Raw genomic sequence first — 26,875 nt, forward strand, 5'->3', positions numbered from 1 at the left:
ATCCAGCTTCTAGGTTGATTTTTCACTTACTAACTTGTGTTTAACTTGTTCATATTTCGATCTAATATTGAATAGAATATTATTAACAATGTTAATATCATAGGATTTTACAAATTATTAACATTCTTGATGTGAAATTAATCCAATGTTCTGTTTACGCAAAAATACATTGGAAGTGCGAGAAACTTCCCTATGAAGGAATGGTAGATCATGAGTTCAAGTATATAAACATATTGAAGTTGCGCTACTGAAAAAACCCCGACATGCAGAGAGCCATCTCATCGATACCAAGTAAAGACCTCAGACAATAGGAACAAAAATCCCGTGCTCCTGCCACAAAAGAAAAATCATTAAACAGAATGTTTTCCAATCTTTTCCAAAGCATTTCAGAACAATCAGTTCACATAGCTTCAGTCGTATCAGCTTATAGTGTACACAGTGCCATGCTGGAAAACATCCTCCGGTTCTTACGTCAGAAAGCAACGAATGTTTCATCTAATTTTGCGACATTCTCCGCATTGCCTAGCGAGCAGACGGATCCATTCATTGCTCCCAGGACTATTCACTCTAGTACCAACGTACCTATCTACTATGTTCCAGCGAACGTTCGCCCTTTTCCTCAGTAGATAGACGTACTTTGCCTACTCTCGGTTGGGGGTTTTCTGTTTGGGGCTGCGGCAGTTTGGCGAACGATGATTGTTTTGGATTTTAATGTGTCATTTTAGCATTGCTTTGAGTCTCTCCGATCCTGGCGAGGCCACCGACCGGGGCTGCGGGATCCTAGCGGGGTATAATGAAGAATGACGAAGATGAATGATGATTTGAACGATGAAGGGGCAAAAATGATGATGATGGCAGTGGTGGGGCGGAGTTTGTCATTCGTGGTGGATAGGCGTGAAAAACAGAGGAAACCCTTTTCACTCCATGGTGATGTATTGTTATCTGGTTTGAAGCGCAACATTTTTCACACCAGACGACGACGGGTGGCGATGGGGGTGTATTTTTTCGCGCTTCGCTGTTGTTTGGATTCGAAGAAGGTGCTGATAAGAGGGATTTGAATTTGATTATTGTGCGTCGGAGAGAAAGGTATTGGTAGATAATGTAATTCAATTTAATTTAATTTTGTTCAAACTTTTGCATGCGTATATTGAATATGATTTATTCTTTCGCGAGCACCTCTATAATAATGGTGTCGAGAGCATCCCATTTTTAATACGATTAATGTTGTGTTTCAACGTCTGTCAAAATCCCATTAAAATCAATTTGAACTTCAGTGTTGTCAACGTTTGAATTATTTATTACCTGATTGGCTCCCCGATTGCGCCAGAAATGCGTAACAGTGGTGCGAGTGTCCACCAAATTATAACGAGACACACACAAGCGTAAATTCTACCATCTCCCAAGTCTAGCAGAAATTCCAATATTCCCATACACTATTCATGAATGCATTTCGTATGAATATCGACTAACGAGCACAATATATCAAACTACCCTTCCACCGCTATTTGGGATTTGGACCGAGGCCACGCTTTGGCGGAACAATATTGAAAAATAATCGAACCAAGCGATCGAAACCAATAATTCAATAATAAAAATATCGGTCCTTATCGTTTTCGTTCTTCGCCACTGAAATCGAAGTTTGATCCAGCGCCAACATATATAAAACACTCATCACAATGATGTGATCAACATAACAATTGGAAAAAATGAGGAAAATCTGTTCGGAAAACAGTTTAGGCAACCGTGAGAATGAGATGAACATTCATCTACCCCGAGCAAAGCATCACTGGGGGACCGGCTGGACATGATGTCCCATATTGATCAGTTTCAGTTCCGCCTACCCACCACCCAGCACCAGCACCAACACCGTCGTCGTCAGTATCCATTTTCGGAATGGTTCAACACAGCTCCATTTCAAAGCATAGAAAACAGCGCAGCTAAGCAGTCCTCTCGCTGCCAGAGTGGTTTCTGTTGCACGTGTTTGCTTTAATGAGTTAAACTTTGTGTGCAAACACCGGTAAACCAATTGTGCCCGGGGTGAGAGTTAGAGAGGACTGTTCACACCAACCAAACTCATATCGACTATACTATACTAGGCGTGCGGAGATGAAAAAGTGCGACATCAGCAGCAGCATCCTGTTATTATGTCTATGCGGGCGCGTGGAAGGTAAAGCTTCAGAATCGATTCTCGATTGCTGTTTTCAGGGTGATTGTGGTGTAGTACGTCGGAACGGAAAGATGATAATTAAAATTCTAACAAAATTTTAGTTGGCGTGGATCAATTAAAATTTTTGCGAAACGTCAAAAATACACAGAATCCTCCATTTATGAACCCTTTTTACATTTCTTATAAAAGAAATGTATAGAATTCGCTCAAACTTTCAAGATTTTTTCCGAGGCCCGGAGGGCCGAGTCTTATATACCAATCGACTCAGCTCGACGATTTGGGACAATGTCTGTGTGTGTGTGTGTGTCTGTGTGTGTGTGTGTATGTAACGGACAAATTCTCATTCGTGTTTCTCAGCAATGGCTGAACCGATCTTATCCAAACCAATTTTAAATGAAAGAACTAAAAAACAGTATGAACGCTATTAATTTGTTTTTGATTCTGATGTTTAGTTTCCAAGATATGTATGTTTGAATGCGTAAAAATGGCGTTTTTTGCAGTTTTTTTTAATTATCTGCCGAAATTGACAATATAGAATAGCAATTTATATGTTTTTAGACAGCTTTATCGAATACCTTTCGAACAAGCTATAGATTGTTGAAATCGGACTATTATCAAAAGAGATATTTAACATTAAATGCGGACGAAAGATTTTTATCATTTCCCATTGCCAGAAATATGACCAAAAACATGTAATCTATTTTTAACGCCAAAACGGCTTATTTTAGGTCAATAGTATCTTCGGTAAATTTAATGGAGGCAATATGCCCTTTCTTTTGGTATTGTGCTTTTGCTGATTAATCCCCCTATGAGTGAGATATTTTCCCAATTTTTCTTGGATGTGATTATATCGAAATGATGCCTTCAGCAAATTTGTAGCTCTTACTTTTGCAAATAACTTTACTGAAGACTTCAAATATCTATTTTGAATACTTTAAAAGTTATGGCTTGTTGTTTGTGGATTACTCTTTGTCGCCTATTTATTGTTCAATATAGTAATAATCCATTGAAATAAGCTAAACATTATTTCGATAAAACGAATTTTGTATTTCATTTTACTATCTACAACCGCTAGAAATAATCCCGAACACTTCCAAGTTGTCTGGAAGGAACTTGATAACTTATCAGTGCAAAAATGTTCATTTGTGCGAACCTTCTGACTGCAATTTTTCTAATTCATGACCATCGGATCGATCTGAAACATATTGGAAAATGAAAAGCGAAATAATTAGCTCCAAGCAACTGCGTAGCCAAGGGAAGGTTTTGGGGTTTAACACCATAATACGCCCCCCCCCCACCACACCCACAAAAAAATTGGATTGAAGTTGAAAATTTATTGATGCAGACTGATTTAATTCAATATTACAATAACAATTATCTGATCCGTACATTGATATTCTGTTGTTGCAAACATCATGAGGACTTTTGATAAATTGTCGGAATGGGGTTCTGATATGTAACTGATCTTTTGGTCTTGATTTCACAGTTGTCTAATTGCATCAATATCAAAATCCTGCCTGAAAACATTCCAATAGAAAATTCCAGAGTTCTGTAATCAATGATAATCCTCAGATTTATTTTCAAATCGAGCTCGTTTTTGTAGAGATGCACTGTAATAAGGGTCTTTATTTAATAGGAAGCGAAGTAAAAATTGATTTAATGTCTATGAAACATAGAACTGCGCACCAAAAATGCATAACTTTCAACATTTGCTAAAAATGTTTTTGCCTTTCTCATTCACTCTAAAATTCGTCGATCTAATCCCGACCGGGAGGGCCGAGTGTCATATGCCAATCGACTCAGTTCATCGAGATCGGAAAATGTCTGTGTGTATGTATGTGTGTATGTGGAAAAATATGTGACTTCTGTTTCTCAGAGATGGCTGGATCGATTTGCACAAAGTTAGTCTCAAATGAAAGGTATAACCTTCCCATCGGCTGCAATTGATTTTTTATTGATTGGACTTCCGGTTCCGGAGTTACGAGTTGAAGAGTGCAATCCCACAGCAAATTCCCATATAAACTGAAATGAAAAATTTTCTAAATCAAATTTGTATTTTTGATGCCAAATGACTTTATAATGCATGAAACATCGAGATTTGATGTAAACTCGAAAAAAATAATGTTTGACAAAAATTGATTTTTTTGGACTTTGGTACATTTTTGCCTTTCTTTTTTTTATTTCGATTATAGAGGTTTCAACCTTAAGGTCATTCGCCTCTTCGGGTTAGAAAAATCTCTCGTGAAAAATTTCTAACCCTATGTGCGGGGTCGGGACTCGAACCCAGGTGCGCTGCGTACAAGGCAATCGATTTACCAACTACGCCACGCCCACCCCCTTTTGCCTTTCTCATACAGAAAGGTTATGCAATCACTCTAAAAATCGTCAATCATACCGGCCCGGAGGGAGTATGCAGTGAGTGGTTGCTACTTTAAAAATAAAACTAGTTTAAAATTTCTTAACAAGTTGAAAATTTTCGCAGGACCCGGACCTCCCGGATCTTACTATGTGATACTGAAACATCGCTTGAAACCAGCGGCGGTCAAGCGATGTTTCAGTATCACATAGTATCTCAAGATCGTGGCTGTCGATCCATTGTATGTATGTGCAAATCGTACTGAACATGAAATATTCATTTCCACCATTGTATTGAACATAACCATCGTAGTCTGGACAAGTGAGACAAGCACAATTGCACCACTAGGTGGATTAAAACAGGTTTATATTTTGGGAATGCGTCGAGTTGAGACGCAAACGTAATATGATTAATAACGAGGATAACACTTTCCGAATGTAGAGAGAAATTTATGAAAAATGACGATTTCCATTCGATTGTAGCAGGTCCTGATCGATTTTGATGAGAATTTGATTTTTGTTGTATGACCAATTATATGTATAGGTCAAATGTTCAAAAACAGTAATTTAAGATCAAGATAACATCATTTTTAAACCGCCAATTTCGGAGGTTTAGTATTTTCGATGAGTTTTACAAACGTTAAACAGCGCATCATTTGATAAAATAATTTTGGCGGTATATCGTCCAAGAAGTATTTATGGTGAATTTTCTCAGGTTAATATTCATGACTACAATAAAGTCTCAACAAATTCGCTAAAAACACGAACTCTGTTACTATTTTCTGAAAAATTAATTCTGCATAATTTTAAAACTTCAAAAATTACGGTTTCGGAATTATGCCGTTTGGACAGTTAGATCGATTTTCACCAAACCCCCACCAATTGTAAAATTGGTATTGTAAAAAAAACGTAAGGGCGATACTTCAATGTGGGACCGAAAAAGTAACCAATCGTCAAAGGGGTGATACTATCATTTTGTCAATTTCAATAGCAAACACAAATTTTAGTTTAATAATTTCAAATACTTCATGAAGTTTTGGGTTTCGATCACTGAATCATGCTATCTAGGATGTAAAAAAACACAATAGCTCTTAAATACGAAATAAAACCAAGTCTGGAAATATGCACTGTTGATTTTCTTTGAATGGTGGGTTTTTTCAAGAAAAAGCGTTGATTTCTTAATTCTCAGTCGCGTTGGAAATTTGAGTAAAGTATAAACTTCAAATCGATGCAAAAAAAAATTCGATTTTTTTGGCTCAGTACAATATACATAACCCCTTTAGAAAAATCAGTTTTCCCACCACAATGCATTGATTGAGGAATTTAGATATTTTATTAACAGAGCATTAGCAATAATTCGTTTGTATGTCTATTTTATGGGCCATTTTTTCGCTTTCCGATTGATTTGGTTTGAGATTTCTAGCACTGATGTTGTCCTATGCTGATTTGAGCGATTCTCTGTGTCCTGCCACAATCCCATGTAGTATGTGTTATCAAAAACATCGCGAAACATCAAGTTTTAAATGTTCTCATACGATATAATATCAGAAGAGAGTGATAAGAGTTATAAGAAATGTCTCATCACACTGTTAGGTGGATTAAAAGCGTTTTTATGTACCTTTTTACGAACTTAATTCGAAATAACGAACTTTTTTTTGCGAGCCAAGTTCGTAAAAAAATTTGAGCTCGTACAGTGCAGTATGAAGTTGTACAATTTAACATATACTTAATTAATGTTTAGAGTAGACTGGGGTCAAGAAGGTCAGTTTTCTTTCTCGAACTAGTGCGACAGTATTTTTTCACGGATTTTGACACACAATCACTGGTTGGAAAGGTTATACATCTAGCAATGTTTTGGCAATAATGGTTTTATGCCTGGCTAAATATTTTTCAAGGTAAATCCAATAAGGCGAATGTACTTTTTTCTATGTTTTTAAAATCTGGGGGTACGATAGATTCGTGCTTAAATTAAACAATGTACACGCCTAGAAAATCACCGGTTCAACTTTTATTTGAAGAGTGCTAATACAGCAGATCATTTAAAATTAAATTGAAGTAATTTTGGTAAGAAAATGAAAAGTGGCAAATGATGTGAAAAATCATGAAACCGCGAAAGGAAACGTTGGAAAAAACATGTTTTTTCGGCAGCTGCGTCTGGCTTTGTGCTTGCGAACGACTTCGGTGTTCTCGTCGTCGCCAGAGTGTGGAATTGAAGTTGTTCATTCCGACTCACGGCTGACCTATCATGCCCCAAGCATATATTTCATGTTGATGTCCGTATTTTTTAAAAACAAAAATTTCGAAAAACCAACCAACAAGACTCGTGTTCGGCATTTATTTTTACGCAAGAAAAAACCCACGTCATTTTTTTACATTGATGAAATGCAGTGTACTGAGGACGAAAGGCAATGCGTTTTCGCGAAACAACACGAGAAAAATTAAAAATAAATAAATGACGTCGTAACTAATACAGCTAATACAACCGAAATGACAGTCGTCAACGATGTTCTCTGCCGTGTATCTAATTCATACAAGATGCAAGCTGCAATAATGCGTAGCCTATTTAACAGTCTATGCAACTGTGTGTTTAGGAAAACGTACAAATTTGTCTCAAAACGAGAAGTGGCGACCTTTTTTTGCTTATTGCTTAAAAATTGAACGCTAGGTCGAAAATTGCGTAATCTGTGGTAGTCTGTGCTTTATAACCGAAAACAATTAGCAGTCTCTTCATGTAGTGTACATTTTCTCAAGAACAATAAAATCATTGCATTTATTCTTGCTGTCATGAGTGAAGCTGACGAAAAAGCGTTGCTCCGACCAAACGTTGTGATCGTTGACTTTGCATTTTGTTCTATACAATGGAGTTTTCGTGAAGTGGAATATCGTTTGTAGGTTAAAATGGAGCTTAGGCTTACGGAAAGCGCATATCTCCAGTACCATACCCTGCGCAATGGAGCCTGATATCATTCAAAATGTTAGGTTAAGCAGACAAATTCGTTTTGTAGAAGAACCTAAAACGGTTGGAATTAAGATTCCCGTGTATATGAACAATGACAATGTAGAGGTAAGGTTACATGACCTGTCATTGCATATCCCTCCTGAGTTGATTTCTAAGTTCATGTCGCAATACGGAGAAGCAAAATCCTTGCAGATCGAAAGATTTATTCCTTCCTCTCATCCATGGAACTATTATTAAACAAACCACGCAATGCACTCCTATGTGCAAGTATTGTAATCAAACATCACACCAATAATTATCTTGCGTGGAAGGAAAATGCATCTCAGCCGACTGTCCGCTCATCTCAGTTAGTCCAATTCTTAGCGAATTTTCCATACCAATGCCTGAACCACAAACGCTTTCCACATTTGTGGCAGCTATTTAGGCAATAATAACAACTGCAAAACAGCTTCCAGAACCCTAACACCAACTGTTAGCACCATCAACGAGGTAGCTAATAACAATGACACTTTTACCTGGCTGATTGCAGGCACCAAGACAACTTTAACGATGAAAACCTTGCCGTTGTAGATATGAGAGAAGTAGATGAACCCCGAGATACCGTAAATGAACAGACAAATGTTTTCTCGCCTTGAAAAACAGTCTCTATACGCAATTGAAGCGTGCACGAGATCCAAGGGACAATCAATTAATTTTTTTATTTATGTTTTTATCTTTTGTTAATATATCAAAGACCCACGGCTCCGTTAAGCTGCCGGTAAGAGCCATATCAAATAAAAGTTTTGAAGGAATCAGATGATTAACCAAAAAATCGACGTAATACCAAAATAAGACAATTGTTTTAAATCGGCGGTTGGTAAAACTCATCGGCGGCGGCTATTTTTTCAGGAAGAAAACTTTGACATACCATGCAAATGTTCAAGCTTCAGCTTGATAGTTTCATTGTTGACACCGTGAGTTAGAATTTTACATGTACGAATAGCAATCCCAATTCGAAAATATGATGTGGTTTCATACTTGTGCAAATATCTCTTGGTGTTACAGAAAACAATATTGTTTACTTTCGTTTCTCTACGCTTGATAACACGAGGAAAGAGTACAATAAATTTTGTGAACTGCTTTGGCACCGCTTACTGTGTCCGCCTAACTGTGAATGTAGTAACTATTGTATAGGACGGAAATCGATGTTTGGAAATCCAAGATGACGAGTTTTGGTTTAGATAAATTCGCTATAATCTTAGAATTTTCCGATTGGGGTTGACGAGTACATGACAGAAATTGAGGATTGAAGCCATTTTGAAATCCAAGATGGCGTCGGTTTAGATAAATTCACTATAACCATAACAATGTAGGTATTTCCAAAATGAAATTGACGAAGTAGATTATCGATACAGTAATGACCCGTTTTTATCAACCAACCGAAAAATTTTGGTTGATAAAACGGGGAAGTTGATAAAATCGGGAATTTTTTTTTTATCTGCATTTTTTCATCCTACATAATTAGAAGCAACCAGAGATCGCAAGTTGTTAATTTGCAGATAAATCAAACCTAATGCCCTATCAGTGCAAAAAATTGTATTTATCCGAACCGTCCGACAGTTGTCTAATCCGCCTTCAAGCATAAGATCGATCTGAATTTATTTTTTTTTCGTTATGAATGACAATGTAATCTGTCAACGAAATTTAATAGTTAATCTCCTTAAAAGTGCGATGTAGAATTTATTCTTTATTTAATTAGACACAGGGCGTTCGTGGTTCACTACTATTCTGCGCCCATGTTCCAAAAATGACAATTAAGAAAAACGCGATCGAAATTGAAAGTTAAATTAGCGATCTGTAGAAAAACGCTACATCAATTAAAGCTTTATATTATAAAATTACGTTCTTCATTAGGAAAAACTTAATTTACAAAATATTTGACGAAAAATTTTCAGTGGTAAAATCTGATTGAAATCGGAAAATTCTGAGCCTGCTGGTCTAGCCACGATCCACGATGTAGTCTATTTATTTTATTTACGAACGTGTGCGCTGATAACTTTCTTGTTGAGCGGGCAACTTTTAGTTTTACTAAAATCGGAAATGGATGTATTTGCCATGTTTTAAGTTTTTGTAAGCAACGACTGTGATGAATAGTTTTACCGAATCGATCTCACTATTCTAGTTATTAATATCGTATCCATGTCTTAGTCAATGAAACTTTCTCTTTCCACAAGGTTAATATTTACTTTATTTTGGTTATTTTATTAGTGGGAAATTTATGCGAAGAATTTCAACAATGGGATAAACAGGTTCGAAGGTTTTTCGTCATCAAACAATATTCCGTATCAGATTTCAAAAAGTTTGAAACAGGCACACGTGTTTTTATAGAAATAGGCGGTTTGAGCCTGGTTCTGTGGCTTTCGACTGGCATAGCCTGTTCTCATTGGTTCGGACAGGTTGGTGTGTTCCTACTTACAAGTTAATAGATTAAGCCGCTTCGATGGCATAGAAGATGACAAAAGAGAACAGAAATCTTGTTAGCTGATTTAATTCGAAGTTTGTTTAGTGAAGACTCAAGCGCGCTGGCAGGAGATCGTTTTGTAGGGGTAGATAAAGTAGAGAACAGATATCACACTCTTAGAGACTAATATGCGCTAAATTGTATCTTCCGGACGGTGTTTATAGACAGTCCGCCAAAATACATTTTGTTTGCAGTTTGGCATGCACACAACATGAATTATTAAGTATTCAATTCGTATTACATACGACGTCACATTTAATTGTTATGTTTTTCATGTGACAGTTTGTTAGTTTATCATGGAAACTTTGCTTTTTTTGAAAATTTGAGGAAAATGCGATTCCAGTTCATCAATTACCTTAAATAGTATCGAAATTGGGTAAATTACCCTACATTTCGACTACTACCTAACAGTGCAGGACCCACTACCTTGATTCAATAAAATTGTAAGACTTTGGGTCTGAATTCCTGGCATAAATGAATGAATTAACGGCAGGTTGACAAAATCGGGTACAAAAAATTCATAAAATCGGGGGTGCATAAAAACGGGTGTGCATAAAACCGGGAGTTTATAAAAACAGGTCGAAACTGTATGTGGTTTTGAAATCCAAGATGGCGACTAAATTTTCTATAACCTCAACAATACGGGTATTTTCGGAATGGAATAATACAGCGAAGACCCGATTCTGTCTACCTTTGATTTTGACGACCTTTACCCGCGATTTTGGCAGCTTTTGGACCTTGTCATTTTTGTCAACCTTATATGAAATCCCATTTGATGGGCTCTGGCAGGCGAATCAACCCAAATTCGAGTAAATCGTTTCTTGAGCGAATTTTTTTCCTATCTCACTCCATAACCGGCGGAGCACCACCACAACGGCCCATGCACTGGTGGAGTTTGGGAGCTCCCACCGCTATCAAAGCGCGTCGGAAAGCCCTCCGCCTCCTGCGAAAAACACCGCCCGACCACCACTTTCGGGATCAAAGGGCGGACTACTTCAGGACATTCTGGCAGCCAAGGAAATCAGCTGGAACACTTCGTCGACGGCATCCACCCGGACTCCACAACTACCGAACCGTGGAGACGAGTAACTGCGCTCAGCGGAAAACACCGACATCGGTCAACAACATCACCATCACGGATCCCGAGGAAAGAGCTGACAGAATAGGATGACACTCCAATCCTTATTCGTCGATGAAGCCCTGCCCGCTGCCTTCGTCCAACGCAATAGAAGACTGCAAGCCTCATCGACCACCTTCACGCCCAACTCCTCAACCAACTACAACAAACTCTTCACTGGAATGGAACTCGCCGCCGCCCTCAGCACCGCGCATGGAAAATCCAATGGCCCCGACAGGGTGGGATACCCGATGCTCCGACACCTTCCTCCCGAAGGCAAAACAGCCCTCCCGGACTCCTTCTACGCAATCTGGGAAGACCTTCCCAGAAGAATGGAAACTGGCCGACATAGTCCCCATTCCCAAAATATGCTAGAGCACCCGTGCCACTAACGACTTCCTGCCAATCAGTCTGCTATTCTGCACCACCAAAACTCTGGAAAGAATGGTCAACTGGCGACAGACTACGTGGCCACAAACTCCTGGAACCCACCTAGGATCCCTCGGGGAAATAATTAACTAGGCCATATCAGAAAATCTACACGCCGACATCGCTATCCTAGACGTAGAAAAAGCACAGTGTGGCAAGAAAGCGTGCTCCAAGACCTCAAACGATGAAGGCTCCAGGGAAACCTCGACACATTCACCCAGAACTATCTACGTGTTCGTTTATGCCGACGGAAACATCCTGGTGGCCCTGGGGAAAACCATCTCACGTACCCGGATTTCCTTAGAGGCGGCCGTCAACTCCGTCGGCCGATGGGCACTCGCAACAGGATTCAACATATCCGCCAAAAAATACACCATCACCCGCTGCTGCAGCACACACCACCTAGCGTATTCCAGGCCAATCCACCTCAACGACAACGTGATAGCCTTTCGGAAGGAACCAGTCATTCTCGGAGTTACAATCGACAGGAAACTCACACTGATGCCCCACTTTTGACGAATCAAAAAAGACTGCAAAAGCAGAAAGCGGCTGGTCCGTACTATCTGCTTCCATCACCCCAAAACAGCCATAGAACGGCACTCAACATTCGACAATCCCTAATAAACAGCAAAACTTTCTACGGAATCGAACTTACGTGCCGAAACTTGGATGGGCTCTCCACCATCCTCGGGCAGTTATACCACGGAGCGGTGCGGTTAGCCTCCGGACTACTATCAAGCCCCCCGCCGAGGCCGGAGAACTCTCTTGCCGCTGGAAAGCAGCCAGGGTAATACTCAAACGGCCACTAAATTTCCTCTAGAGGACAGTGGGTGACGAATGCCGGACACATCCCGAGCCAAAATATAGTCAACTCATCAACCAGAAATCCTAACACATTAAATTGTTCACCAACGTGTCTAAGGCGGACGACGGCGTCGGAGCGGGTATCAGCGGACTAGAGAATGGGCTCTCCTTCCGGCTCCCATTCCCTTGCTCAGTCTTCACAGCGGAAGCTACAGCCATCGCAGCGGCAATGGCTAAAAGAGACGCATATGAACCAATCGTAATTTTAACCGACTCCTTGTCAGTCCTACGAGACATCGCCTGAGGAAGTTCAACCGACCCATTCTCACAGGCCATCGAGTCCCACCGAGACCCACACTCCTTGGCCACAGCTGCATAAGAGGGAACATAGATGCCAATCAGCTAGCCCTACGCGTCAGAGGTGCCCGAGTCCGACTACCAGAAGAAATACCATCAAACGGTAGAAACAGAGAATTCAACAAAAACCTGCGGAACGGATTCAATAACCACTGGCGGAGATGCTAAGGCCACACGCAGCAGGTCAAGGGATCTGCCGTCTGCTGGGCTGACCGAGCCAGTTTGAAAGAACAGGGAATACTCTCCCGATTCCGGATGGAACACAGGAGAATTATTCACGCCCACACCATCTCTAGGGAACCAACACCGGAATGTGCGACATGCAAGACCCCACTCTCGGTTAAACAACTCCTATGCAACTGTCGGGAACTCGAGAACTTCCGGAGACAGTATGATCTGACCAAATCAATCCTGGAGGAAGTACTTCTTCTATGTTTAAAGGACGCCCGCTTATACGACCGTATCTGAATCAATCAGACCAAACGTGGATCTTTTGCCACACATTCGCCGCCTGAAGTAGAGGTTTTCCGCGGCCCTCACCAGTCAACTACAATCAATCTCACCACTAGCGGAACGCAACCGACTGTGGACCCTCTGCCACACCTCCATCCGGTGCTGGAAAGGTCTCCCACGGCCCAGACCCGCCAAGAACGAACCCTTGAAGACATCTCAATAAAGAGGCGACGAGTCAACCTGAAACAATCACAGTCACACTAGCGATGGGCCCACTGCCACGCCACGCAACGGCAATGGAGAAGGTGCCCATGGCCCTGCAAAGCCACAATAAACCGAAATTCTCTTCCAGCAAATCCCCACCAACCATCAACACGACCCATTTAGTCAAGACCGAACCCTCGAAGGCATCTCAACAGAGACACACCACAACCACACTATGCGCCCACTGTCACATTCATGCTGTGCTGGAGCAGTCACCCATGGTCCTTTGGATCAGCGGATCGCCTGCAGCCGGTCTTCCCACCTACTGAAGCGTCGAGCCAACCTGGAACAACCACAGTCACTACCAAAATGAAAACCAACTAACCGTGGGTTCTCTGCTACACCCCGACCGAGTGCTGGAGAAGTCTCCCGCGACCCCGTTCAACTGAATAGTCAACCACCCCTTCAAGAGAAACTAAAACCCAAAGAAAAGCTACATTTTAGACAAAAATTAAATGTTACTATTACCATTCAACTTGTGTAAAAATCGCTAACGTTTTCGAAGGTAGTTGGGATATTTCCATCAGGTGCGCTACTATCATCATGTTTTTAGTGGCTGAGTTCGACTGAATTGACAGCGGCTATACCTCAACCCAGTCAAACCATTCCGGAGCCGGTTCGGACTTCTGAGTAGATTCATTGACCTCTTGCATTTCCAACAAATTAGAACCATTTCTTTTTCGTAGTATTGGTTTGTTTAGCACTCATTTATCCATATTTTCTGAACGAAAATTCCGAAAGAAATAATATACAAGCTATAAGGATGACCGGGAAGAAACTGCATTGTAATCAACTGAATGGCTTTTGTGCTATCGACATAGCATAGCTTCACACTATCGCATTCTACGTTTGTCGCTCTCTGTTTAAAGGGTTTAAAAGCACATGTGACCTTGTCTTATTTTACTATCCAATATTGAATTCCAAAACAAATTGAACGTTCCAGGTTCCTTATAACAAATTAAGGTCCATTAATAAAGTAGAAACACCAGATAATCTTAAACGACGACGCCAAGAAAAGAACAACGAAAACGAAAAGGTGAAAACAAAAAAGAATGAAATTTTTAGAAAGTTCATTGCATACTAATTAGCCATTTTTCAGATGATGGGATTTTCAAAAACAATTCATAACTTTCTGATACAATAGTTCTCAAATTCGTACAATCCGGTTTATTCATTTAATTTATTCAAAAACAATTTTTAATTTCATTCTAAATAATCAATTTTTTCAGTTTCTTCATTTCATGGATTTTATTCGTCTTGTTTATTTTATTCATTTTAACCATTTGACTAATTTAAAGTTTGTGATATTTGCATTTTAATTATTTATTTCATTCAGCATTTTTTTTATTCATTTTGTTCATTTGGGTTCATTTAATCTATATTTTTCGTTTCATTCTTTGGATCCACTCTGATCAGTTTATTTTTTTCGTACATTTTATTCATATAATTTATTTAACTTATTTTATTCATTGTTTTCCTTCTATGCACTCTATTCCTTTTTTTTCCAATTTATGTGTTGTGTTTTCAGTTTCTACATTTTAATGATTTTCAGATTTATTCATTTCGTCCAAATTATTTATTTGCCACAATTTATTTTTTATTCTAGAATTTTTAACTTTTTAACATCGCTGAATGTTTTATTTCAATCAATTCATTTTCTTCTACTTTTTATTCATTTTATCAATTCTATTCGTTTTGTTTATTTGATTCGTTTGTTCTATTTATTCATTTTATTCAATTCATGTTTTTAGTTTTATCCTTTTCATTCATTCCAATCAGTTTATTCATTTTATCCATTTCATTCATTTGAGTCATTGTATTCACTGGATTAATTAAATTCATTCTATCCATTTGATTCGTTTGATTCATTTGTTTCAATTGGTTCATTTTATTCATTTAATTTGATTAATTTTCATTATATTCATTTTGTTCATTTCTTTAATTTTATTCGTTTCATAATCAGTCATTCCACTTATTTATTTCTTCCAATTTGTTAGTTTGAGTCAATTTAATTTGTTCAATTAATTTTATAACAATTTTTAAATGCTGCCAAATTTGTCATTTAATGAGCTAATGTAATTTGATTTATGTATTTTATTAATATGATTTATATTATTCATTGTACTCATTTAATGAATTTGAAAACATTTTGTTTTTTATTTTTTGCTTTATTTTTTTATTTTGTTTGTTTTATTGATTTTCTATATTTTTTCAGTTTATTCGAGGTTTTATGCAGGGCTGGAAACTGCAAACTAATGAACGAGTTCTGCAAACTAATGAATGATCCAACAGTGGCATGTGTAAGAAATGTCTCATCTCACTGCTAGGTGGATTAAGTTGGTTTTTCTTACTATTTTGAGTCTACTTTTTGAAACTGTATTGTGACAACCTTAAATATTTATTCATTTTTAGGAAAACAGTTGATCTTTTGTAACGTGACAGATGTTTTCTGCTGTAAAGCAATTCCAATAATTTTGATTCAATTACGTCAAGAGTGGTGACCATCTTTGATTCCGATGAAACCTTTTGCTTTTTATCTATAAGAGAGACTAACTATTTTGCAATATTAAACAAACAATTTTTATCTAAGAGTAATATTTAAAAAGGGAGTATGAGATCTTTCAAAATATATTGTTCGAAAATCGCCACTTGTGCAGCAAAACTATATGGAAGCGAGTTCTAGGGAATTAATTCTTCTGTGTGAATATTTTTTGGTTAAATTTTTCAATAAAAAAAAACTTAAAAACTACTACAAAAATGTTAAAAATACAAATACATTGTCAAAAAAAACCACAAAAATGGAAATACAATTACAGAAAAACAATGATTTTTTTTTGTTAGCGAAAGCCTAAAAATTAAAGAATCTGTAATTGCACTATTAGGAAGTTATTAGTAAGAAAGCATTTTTAACTTCAAGTATTCTTCTAAATTTCTTAGTATTTGCGAGTCATAAATATTATTTTCTTATACAATATTAATACTAAATATCATTTCGAAGCAAAATGTTATTTACCGAAATATTTTGATTTTCTTTTCAACAAAAATATCTAGTAGTGAAAATACGCCCTTTTAATAAATTAATCACATATACCAAACGCAAAAAAACAAAACACGTTTAAAATTTAATTACGAAGTTTAAAATATAATTGCATCGTAAAGAAAATAACAATAAAAAGTTTTAACATATTTCAAAAATTCTTTTAATTTTAAATTCTTATTCAATTTTTTTTATGATTTATTTTTAGAATGTATTTCAAAATAGTTTTTCAATTTTAAATGGTCGTGAAAAATTGTCCTTCAAAATGCAGATATTTTCAAGTTATTTTGGATTTTCTTTCGACAATATGTTACTTCGTGAAATTACGACCTTTTCAAAAGTTATTCACGTTCGTTCATCAAAACCAAATTTTTTCCAATGTTTTTTCAAAATAAACATGAAATTTCCCGTTAATACTCAGTTCTTAGATCAAGCATGATTTGTGTACGACTGTCTTGATATCTTTACTTCAATAAAAATGCAGAATTGTAACATGACAGATTTTAGTTGTAACGTGACAGATCATTGAGAATACTCCATAAAATCGAAAACAAAGTTTTTCTTCAGGAAAACTATATTTCAAACTCTTTCTTCCTTCCAAGCTTCAACATAAAACTGAGTTCATTCAAATTTGGGGGCCAACGAACAGACCTTTTCAATTTAGTCGGGCAACCTCCAAACTAACTGCGAAAATTGTGTAACGTGACAGACGTATCAAAATGACAATAAAGTGAAAACGGTTCATGATAGAAAAAAACTTCAACTACCTCGAATATCGGGCGTGAATACCCGCGGACGGTTTCCTACCCCCTGGTAGAACGAAGAGTACTCAGAAGTGTTCGCAAAATATTCCTCCGCGCATAAGAAGTTTTTGAATGCTAAAATGCCAGATAATTTTAGAAAATACGCGTCGTTAGAGTCCAATATGAAGACTTGATGAAAACCAAAAAAAGCTGTTATTAGTGCCGGTTCGTTAACGAATTACCAAGAGAAACATCTCACTGCAGGGTCACGCAACTAATTATCACTCCAAGTGAGAACAAAAAAGATAATTTTATTGCATTTTTTAATTTTATCGAAAACTATAAATCAATTCAGCTTTGTTAGGAAAAGTTATTAAACTTTTATCGGAGTGATACTTTATTTAGTGCCAAGTTGATAGACTTCTGATTTTTTTCCGCTAAAATAATTTGACTAAACCAGCATTAGTTTTGTTATTTATTTTATCAACCGGCTTTCCGTGTGACGAAAATTTTATGGAACCGTTCCAACATCATGCTTATCTGCTGGTGCCCAGCGGTAGACAGCAAGCAGTTTTTGCTTGAATAAAAGCCTGACAATGTGGTGCATGAAATGATAAACAAAACAACTTTCTGGACTTGCAGAGAAAATGACTGAATATACATAATTCTAATTTTCTAATCGTAAAATATAACACGCGTTTGCCTTGCCGTTATATTTTAACTCACACATCTTGTCACATACATATTGTATCGAACTTGTCGCTATCAAATTAACCGTGACTCACAATTTTCATTCAACAGCTTTTGTGTTTTCAGACATTTATTTTAACCGCTCAAACCGAGGAAATGATCACAATTTTGCTCACACACACACGCGCGCGTCTAGCAGCTCAACTTTATTGTGTACCATGTTGAGGTTACGACATACCTGCCTACCTACCTACCTACTACCCACTCAGGATTGACGCGTTCGGTGTGAAATGGCCTCCCTGCCCGTATCTTTTCAGACTTCCCTTACTATTCCGATACCTAGCCAGCCCGGATATGGTCATTTTTTCTCTCTCTCTCTCTCTCTCTTGTTATTGTTATTGTCGCTGACTGTACGCTTTGGAGTTGTTTTGTGGTCAAAGCCACTCGACGAACCGACCGGAGGGCAACATAGACGGAAATTTATGGCTATAGCTGTTCACTGGCAGCTTAGCTGTTGTTGACCAGCCTGCCAGCCAGCCAGCCCACCAGCACCTATGATGTGGGTGGGAAAATGTAACCTAACACGGCCCCCCAAAATTCCTCTATCGCCTTTATCACATATGGAGAAACGTAGCAGTCGATGATATTTTCCACACACCAAAAAGATTGACATTTTATCTCATTTCCGTTCTTTGCTTTCTCTTGTTCTCGTTACAATTTGCAGATGGTGTTCCGGGAAAATCAATAGAATTGTTTTAGAAGTCCCCGGTAAAGGAACATCGCCGTAGGAATCAAGCCAACTAGACGTGACGAAAGAGAAGATAAAAAAAACAACAACTACTGCTGCAAAGGAAGACTGTATTTTTACTGTTTGTGTGTTGTTATATCCAGTTACAAGAGCCAATAAGATCGTTTACAACAAGTGATAACAAACAAACCGAAGAGGTGCCGAAATTACGCGCAGAAGTGATAATTTTTGTACCCTCCCCCTCTCACCCTCCTTCTTAGCAAAAGTTTCGTAGTGAAGAAAGATAAGTGATCCTGCAATCCTCAACGATTCATCAATTTCCGACCGAATTGAGCGGCCCCATCCACCATCCACCACCAGTGACTGTTTTCGGTCACCCGGCCGCCGCCGCCGCTGCTAGGCTACTCCAACGGAGCAAACTGGCTACCCACATACACCCCACGGAGTCGCTCGCTGTCGCGCATCACGGCGCGATGTCGATACCGAACGCTGCTGGCCAGCTCGAGGGCGCACTGGCGGCGCCGAAATACGGGACGCTCATTCCAAACCGAGTCTTCGTCGGTGGTATTAGGTAAGTACGGAAGCTCGTCGTTTCATATTTTATTATGGGTTGTGCTTTTTTTATGATCCCTTCAAACGATGAACACGAGGCAATTTGGGTGCCGCATTGCGTGGGTGGGGTAAATGTGCTGACGACGATTTTTCATCGTAAATGGTAATGCCACTGATTTTTCCTGCTTACCGTATTGTCACAATTTGGGAGATATTAATGAAGGAAGATGATCCAAAGTGACTCTTCTGAGTAGCTTGTATTATGCAGATAAATATGATATGGTTAATGCTGATTTCGTTTTTTTATTCGATTCACACTCAAACGCTAGTTTTTAGTAATTTTTATGTCAGGATCGAAACAAATATATTTATACTTTTTCCCATTTATTTGCGATGGCGCGTTGTCTTGAGGGTACTTTTTTCCGTTTAAACATTTAAAATAAGGACGGGCTTTGAAAGCGCTCTGAAAATCTGCTAACAATTCGTACTTAACATTTTAAAAAAATCTATACTCTCTCGCGCCTTTTCGTCATGAGACTGCATCAAAATTCATCTTATGTAAGGAGGCTTATTGGCTTCCATTTGAGCTTCTTCTCGGATAGTTTCCAGCTGTGAAACCGACTGATAATTTCCTGGCGGCGGAATTTCTCCCGATACCGATGCCCGCTTCTTTGAACAATTTAGCTTCCAGTTTTATCGCGATCTATTCGGATATTCTCTTGCAGTAAATCTTCCCTACAAGTTTCGAAACAACACGGTGGCATACTGATCAGGACTTGAACCAACCACTGCAAACTCAATTTTTCACATGGCTACTATTCAGCGCGCTGAGTCATTTTCATGTGATCTTTGTGAATCCTACTATAAAACCTCATATCATCTGTAAGTAGGGGTTTGCCAACTACTTGGGTTCTAATTTACCTGCCCGGCAGACTCTAGATGACAGGGTGACTAAAGTTCTTGTACTAATTTTTTTTTTGGGTTTCGTAACATAACAAACAAATGCAAAACGAACCAATTCAGTTATTTTAACCGTATTTATTTTATTCCGATTCTCTCCTACTGCTGCTGCTGTTTGATATTGTTACTGGTGGAAAGCATGGTGGTCTCTACTGCATCCGATGGCCGAGTCCTCCAGATGTAACCGTTAGCTGCTCATGCAGCACTCCTCCTTTGCGTTTAGCTAGAGAGGTGGGTTTGGTTCCTCTCTTGGAACCTCCCTAGCGACGATGGAAAATTTTTCTACTCGCTCCCCGCATGAGATCTCAGTAATCACCGTAGTATACTTCTCAGGGGCACCTTTCATGATCAGAAGATCATAACAAAAATCTATAAAAACTATATCTCGTGTTGATAATTGTTATAATTTTCTGTTGTTTTAACTACTAACGAGACCAGAATCATAACGCAGTTTAAAACGAAAGTGGCATTCTGTTATAATTTTGTAATTTGATTCTGATCGGGATTGACCATCATGCTTCGTTCTCCTTGACTGTTAGCTGTGAAGGAAAGCTAGACTCGGTGTCTTCATGGTCCTATTTAAATAGCCGGGCAAGCGATTGGCGCTTAGCTTTCGGACTGGCACTTTGGTGGATACAAACTTTTCCTCCCTAATGACATGCGTTATTTCGCGGGTTAAAATTATCCATCAAGGAAGCGTTCACGAAAAAAACACGAACGGAACTCTACTTGGTTCGAAATTAACAGGATCTTCGATGACCGCCTCTTCCACGATGTCAATAGACCATCCGCTTTCCACCACTGCAACCCAGCGTTATGCAAATTCAGCCCACTCTTCGGCAGCAGAAGGAGAATTGTCGATTTAAACCCGAATTGAAATGTACGGTAATAAAACCATAATTTTCACTGTGATAGTGCAGTAATTTTACAAAAATGTACTGTAAAGTTTCATGCTCTGCTATAATACAAAAAAACGTTTCTGCTGTAAATTTTAATGTAAAGTAGTAAAAAACGGGTGCTTAATATGAATGATTTGTTGTCATGCATTTCTTCTCGTCAACATAAAAAATTAAATCGGAATTTAATATCATTTTTTCGCTGGACAGTACATTTAACTGTTACATGAAGTGTTATAGTAAATCTACGAATATCTATTGTTTTATGATTGTTTGTAGGGTAAATGCTATTGCAAATTTATATTCGGGCCCTTATGTTGCTTACATACAAAACTACACCAAAAAATACTACACCAATCTGGACTAATATCAACGTTCGTGGACACCGGTGAGTTATGTTTCAATAAAGAAATCACTATACAGAGTGTATAATAGAAATTTGGGTATATTGCACACAGTGCTAAATTGTTACCGTGACGGGGTGAACCGCTTGCAGTTGTGATTTCAAGTTTTCGGTTGTCCTCAGACGAGAATGTAGAGAATGTTCTGTGAAGAGTTTTAGGCTTTCTTACATGCGATTTGAACTACTTGCGGGTTTAGCCTTCCTGAGATTATTCCCATTCCCAGGATTTTTTTAAAATTATTTTAGTTCACAGCGCTCAAAGCGTTAGTTTTACTGAGCCGTGGGAATTTTTTATATTCACATCATGTATGTAAGATATCAAACATTTTCTGCGTTATATGCTGTTCTTTTGTGGTTTGCATGTGACGATCGTGTATTGACCTACGGCATCAGAATTTTCGCTGGAAGTATTGGCTGTTGGTTCTGACGTACAGGGAAGACGTAGAAGGCTGTTTGTTGTTTTGTTGCTGCTGATGCATTTTCCTTACCCTCCTTTAGCTTGATTGGATTGACGGTATTGCAAACATATTCAAGCAACGTTACATTTATTATTATTATTTACCTTTTTTGGAAATAATATACATAAAAATGCAAAATTCGAATTATATTGCTGCCGGCTATTATGAGTTATGTGTTGTTTTTCCCTCTCTGTGGGGAGCAATAGTCAGATTTGCCTTCTGCTGCTTTTTGATCGTTTCGTCTGCCTTCTCCCTCGTTCGTGTTTGCGTCCATGTTGCTATCGCTAGAGCAGATTTGGTTTTCACTGTTAGATGTTTGGTGCTTTTTGTGCTTACGAGTGACTCTTTTGGCATTTTGATGAAAGTTTCACAGATTTTTGGGAATACTGTGATTTTTCACAGATTTTTCGGAAATTTATCACAGATTTTCACAGCTTTTTTTCCAGTTTCAGTTATCACAGATGGTAAAAAGATATTTTTGGCCGAAACGCAGATTTCAATGTGGCATCCCTGTTTGTAGGAGGTTGCGTAACCTGCATGATAGCGTTGCGCAAAGACGAAAACTTTCATAGCAAAAATTTACGCGGATCGATGGAAAGCACAACGAAAGTTTATTATTTACGTTCGATCAATTCATTGATTCATTTTCACTTCACGTGATTCATTTCCACTCAGCCTATCCTATTTTGATTCTGCTAATTGGTGCATACCACAAAGCCTATTTGTGAATGAATACACTGCCACTCGAAAAACCGTTGCAAAAACGTATCTAAGTCCATATATAAAATTGTTTTCGATTTTTATATATTTATAGTTTCGATATATGATTAAGACCGATTCTTGTATATTTATAGTTTCGATATATGCACTCGATACACTTGTATGCGTACTTTAGGAAAGTTACAATAATGTCAAAATAGAAAGCTTGGTATATACATGAATGTCTAAAAATTGATTTTTGTTCGCCAGTCCGGGTTTTTTACCACACATAATTGAAAAGTTTTTACAATTTTTAAAAGCTGATCTCAAACTGTAAAGATTTAGTTACAGATATTAGTTCAGTCACGGTTTTCTGTGTTCTTTCTTCAGATCTTATCAAATAAGTTTAATCGAACTCGATCACCTACTACAAATGAAATGACCTGATAACCAAGAAGGTTTGGTTCAATATGTAACATTCGATGTTGATTGGTCGTGCTTAAACTATACATAAGAAATATATTCGATTTATTATTACTCTAAATGTACTAAGAAAATAAATATTTTACATTAAGTAGTATAGTCCTACGTCTACAGTTTGTGGAACCCCATAGCGATAACCCCTTGTAGTTTTTACAATGCAATGGGGTAATTTGGACCTCCGGGGCAATTCAGACTTGGAGAAGCTCCTTAACCCTCCGGAAATCTCGCAAATGGCTCACTGAACGAGCACCCGCTAGTGCCCTCAAACGAAATCGCTAGATTTTCAAAAAATCTTATCTGGGTAGCCACAGTTGTCGATTGGCGCATCATGTATTTTCTGTGTGCAATCGTGGGCGCAGTCGCAAGTCACCGAACGGTGGTTGATGGAATAGGGGGTCCAAATAATCCCGTTCACTCATTTCACACAAAAGTGGTGAGTGTCTTTAAAATATCTGTGTTTTCACCTAAATAAAAATCATTTCATAAAATAGGAGCCCCAAGCTTTATCAAATATTTGCCTGTTGTTTTTGTTACTTTTATTTGTTACTTTAATCACGATTTTACCATTATAATGATTTTTGTTTTGATGATGGCGAAAAAATAAAACACGTTCTTTCTCCTTTCTAAAAAAAAACAAAGAATGAGATTTTTCTGTCAAAATTAATGTTTTAGAATAGCGGTTACATTCAGAAAGTCTTACGATATTCTGAGAAATCGAAGGGGTCCAAATTACCCCCACGGTCTTAATAGCCTATAGGTTCCCCTACTGCTGTACAATTGTCATGTGCTAATCGTATGTCTATCTGTATATGTGTTCATCTGAGTATTTGTGGCAGTTGGGCCAGGGAATGGATGCAGAACTGCTGTAATATTCATTCGGGAAGGTCGGATTGGATTAATTAAAATACAATTAATTTATCGACGCACGTGAATCATCCATTCCCGGTCAGCATAGCATGACCGGGGAAAGACGAGTTAAAGTAGTTTGTTTGCATGTTACATGTGGTCGGTGTTAAGTCAGACTGGACTAAGTCGCAAAACATAAAAAATGAGAAAATGATGGCACTGGATAAAGCATTTTGTCAGTTACATCCGACTTTTATCAGATTTTAAATATGTAACAATAAACAAGAATTATCGCAAAAAATTATTTCCAATTATAATGTAAAGGATCCTGCGATTCAAACTTTAAACTCGTTTTTCTCGAAATCAAGATTTTGTCACTTAATCCGGTCTGACTTCATACCGACCATGTGTTTTTCTACTCCACTTAATTAGTCCATTTACTTTGTACTTCTATTAGTTTGTTTTTCCTCTACTCATCTATGCCAAAATAGTATCGGTCAATTTATAAACTTGTAATCAATCTCCTTGCATCTTTTTTTCCTTATTTGGAATGTTATGATTCCTTTTATTACAATACCTCTATACTATACTCTATCTATACTCATATAGGTACAAACGTACACATGCTCGTGGCCTTCGCGATAACACAAACCTGGTCACAAACGCGATCGGGCAATTGCAATCGTCTACCCATACTAACACCCGCGATTTCGCCAACATTAAACTACTCCGGTAGTTAAGTAAACGTTGTAGCGTCTATAAACTTACAAACGCGGTCTCAAGCGTTAACCCACTACTCGCGCAATTAAGAAACGGTCACGTCTGGAAGTCTAACCTCGGTCCTAGCAGCCTAGACTCTTGCCATCAGTTGGACCCAAGGATGCAAAATGCCTACCTTTTGTTCGGCTGTATTTTTTCTGCCTACATTCTCATTTTTCATATGATGCTGCTGTCGTACGCTAGTGCAGGATGCCCAGCGCTGTGCGGCAGTCTGTAAGCAAAGCAGTAACATGACAAAAAATACTGCCCCTAGTACAGCCACCAGACGCACTTTTTAATATTTTGAATCTATTCAATATTTTTAATCACAAACGACGACAATGAATGCGGTTCGTTTACGCCACGACCGGCATCAACGCTTTCATGTGCGGGCCTCTCCCTTTGACTATGCAGAGAAAAAAATGTACAAAGCGAGAGAACAAACTTTACTACGCCACACTCTCACCGAGCAGTCGGAGTACAGCAGCAAAACAAAAATGTATTCTACTGCCGTACGGAAAAATGTACTAGGTTTGGCTACCGTTCTGGCAAGAGCTGTAGTGATACGTCGCTGTAGCGGGCTGTAGGGCTTGTAAATGTAAATGTAAATATACCGAAAAAAATGTAGTTTACCGGTACCGTTGGCATCCCTGGTTGGACCAATCAAAAAAATGACGCTCATATTTACTAGACAACACGATATGACCGGGAACTACAGTGATATGGGGAAACTGACACTTTTCTGCCATCTGTACCATATACTAAAAATTAAGCATTAGATTCACGGTCCGCGCGCGATCATTCAAGAATACACGCCACATGATTATAAAATCGAAATTATACAAGCGAAGTCTCGTGCACATGACAAACTTGTTAACATACGAATGCTTGAGCCCTTCGCGACCATCCATGGCACCTTCACCCGCGATCTCGCAAACATGATAACATCCCGGTGATAAAATGAACGTCTTAGCGCTTATAAATTTTCAAACGCGGTCTCAAGCGTGAACCTAAAAACTCCCGCGCTCGCACGATCATAAATCGGTCACTTCCGGAAGTTTTTATCCTTGGTATCAGCAGACTAACTCCATGCCTTCAATTGGACCAATTAAAAAAAGAAAGCTCTCATATCCACTGGACAACACGTTCCAAGGCGACATGATCGGGTACTCTTGTGGCGTAAATCACTCCCTGTTAGAATGTAATCCGTACACCGAAAACAAAAAAATCAGAATGACGGTCCGCGTGACCATTAGACTGCCCAGAAAAAACAATGAATTTTTGAAAACTCAATTGGCCCACCCCTGAGTCGATTGCTTGTACCACCAGGAGTACTTGCACCTCTTTGTGTAAGACACCTACATGACACAATTCAATAAACCGTAATTCTTGAAATGACGAAACAGTGCCGTGTTCCGTTCAATTCTACATGAAACATAGACTTTACATGCGCAATAGGGCACTGCAAAAATTTTTTTTTTGAATTCTCAAAGGCCTCCCCCCTCTCATATTGTGACAAATGTCAAAGTAAGCCCAGATGCCAAATTTCACATCATTAGGACAATTTTAGACTCTCGCCCACATCGCTTGAAATTTTTGAAATTGGTAATATGGGAAAATATGGAGGAAAAATATATTAAATGCTATAACTTTTGAAGTAGCAATCAGAAAATTACAATTTATACCTCTTTTTAAAGTAAATAACCTTACTATTTGAAGGACGACATTCTTGTTTCTAGACAAATAGAGGAAAGTGGGGTACTGGGTCATTTTGGTCCCAAAATCCCCTATTTTTAATAATTTTTCTGCTCCGTGATGCAAATCATACATATTTTGGAGTTTTTCTAATGTGAAAAAATCTCCGAAATCGAACGGAACCTTTTTGGCTTTTGTCCGAATACGGGAAGTTGAGGTTATATGGCCTTTTGTCATTAATATTTAATTTTATCATTTTCTCGTGCATATATCTCTATTATTCTTCAATCAATTCTCATAAAATGTACCTTGTTAAATGTGAAAAATCCTTAGGAACACAATAAAAATAGATTCGTTATCGGTAAAATTCAGAAACATCAAATTATCTGATATATAGTCTCGATTTCACATTTTTATCATAAAATTGCACATATTAGCTCCATTCAACAACAAAATTCTTATTAAATTTACTACTTTTAGTGTAAAATACACTTGAGGATC

The 26,875-nt window shown here is 38.2% G+C and overlaps 1 protein-coding gene across 6 annotated transcripts in view; it reads left to right on the plus strand.

The window, feature by feature from the left end:
* The window catches only part of LOC131688148 (protein boule), a 128,068-nt gene that overhangs the window by 82,111 nt on the left and 19,082 nt on the right, over positions 1 to 26,875 (plus strand). For all 6 annotated transcript variants that reach the window (XR_009305227.1, XM_058972311.1, XM_058972308.1 and 3 more), the window contains one exon: positions 18,600 to 19,194. Coding sequence is in view for 5 of the 6 variants with exons in the window: in XM_058972311.1 (XP_058828294.1) it covers positions 19,097 to 19,194 (98 nt within the window). In the remaining variant the exon portion in view is untranslated. The remainder of the gene's footprint in view (positions 1 to 18,599; positions 19,195 to 26,875) is intronic.

Source organism: Topomyia yanbarensis, chromosome 3 (genome assembly GCF_030247195.1).
Source record: "Topomyia yanbarensis strain Yona2022 chromosome 3, ASM3024719v1, whole genome shotgun sequence".
Lineage (NCBI taxonomy): Eukaryota > Metazoa > Arthropoda > Insecta > Diptera > Culicidae > Topomyia > Topomyia yanbarensis.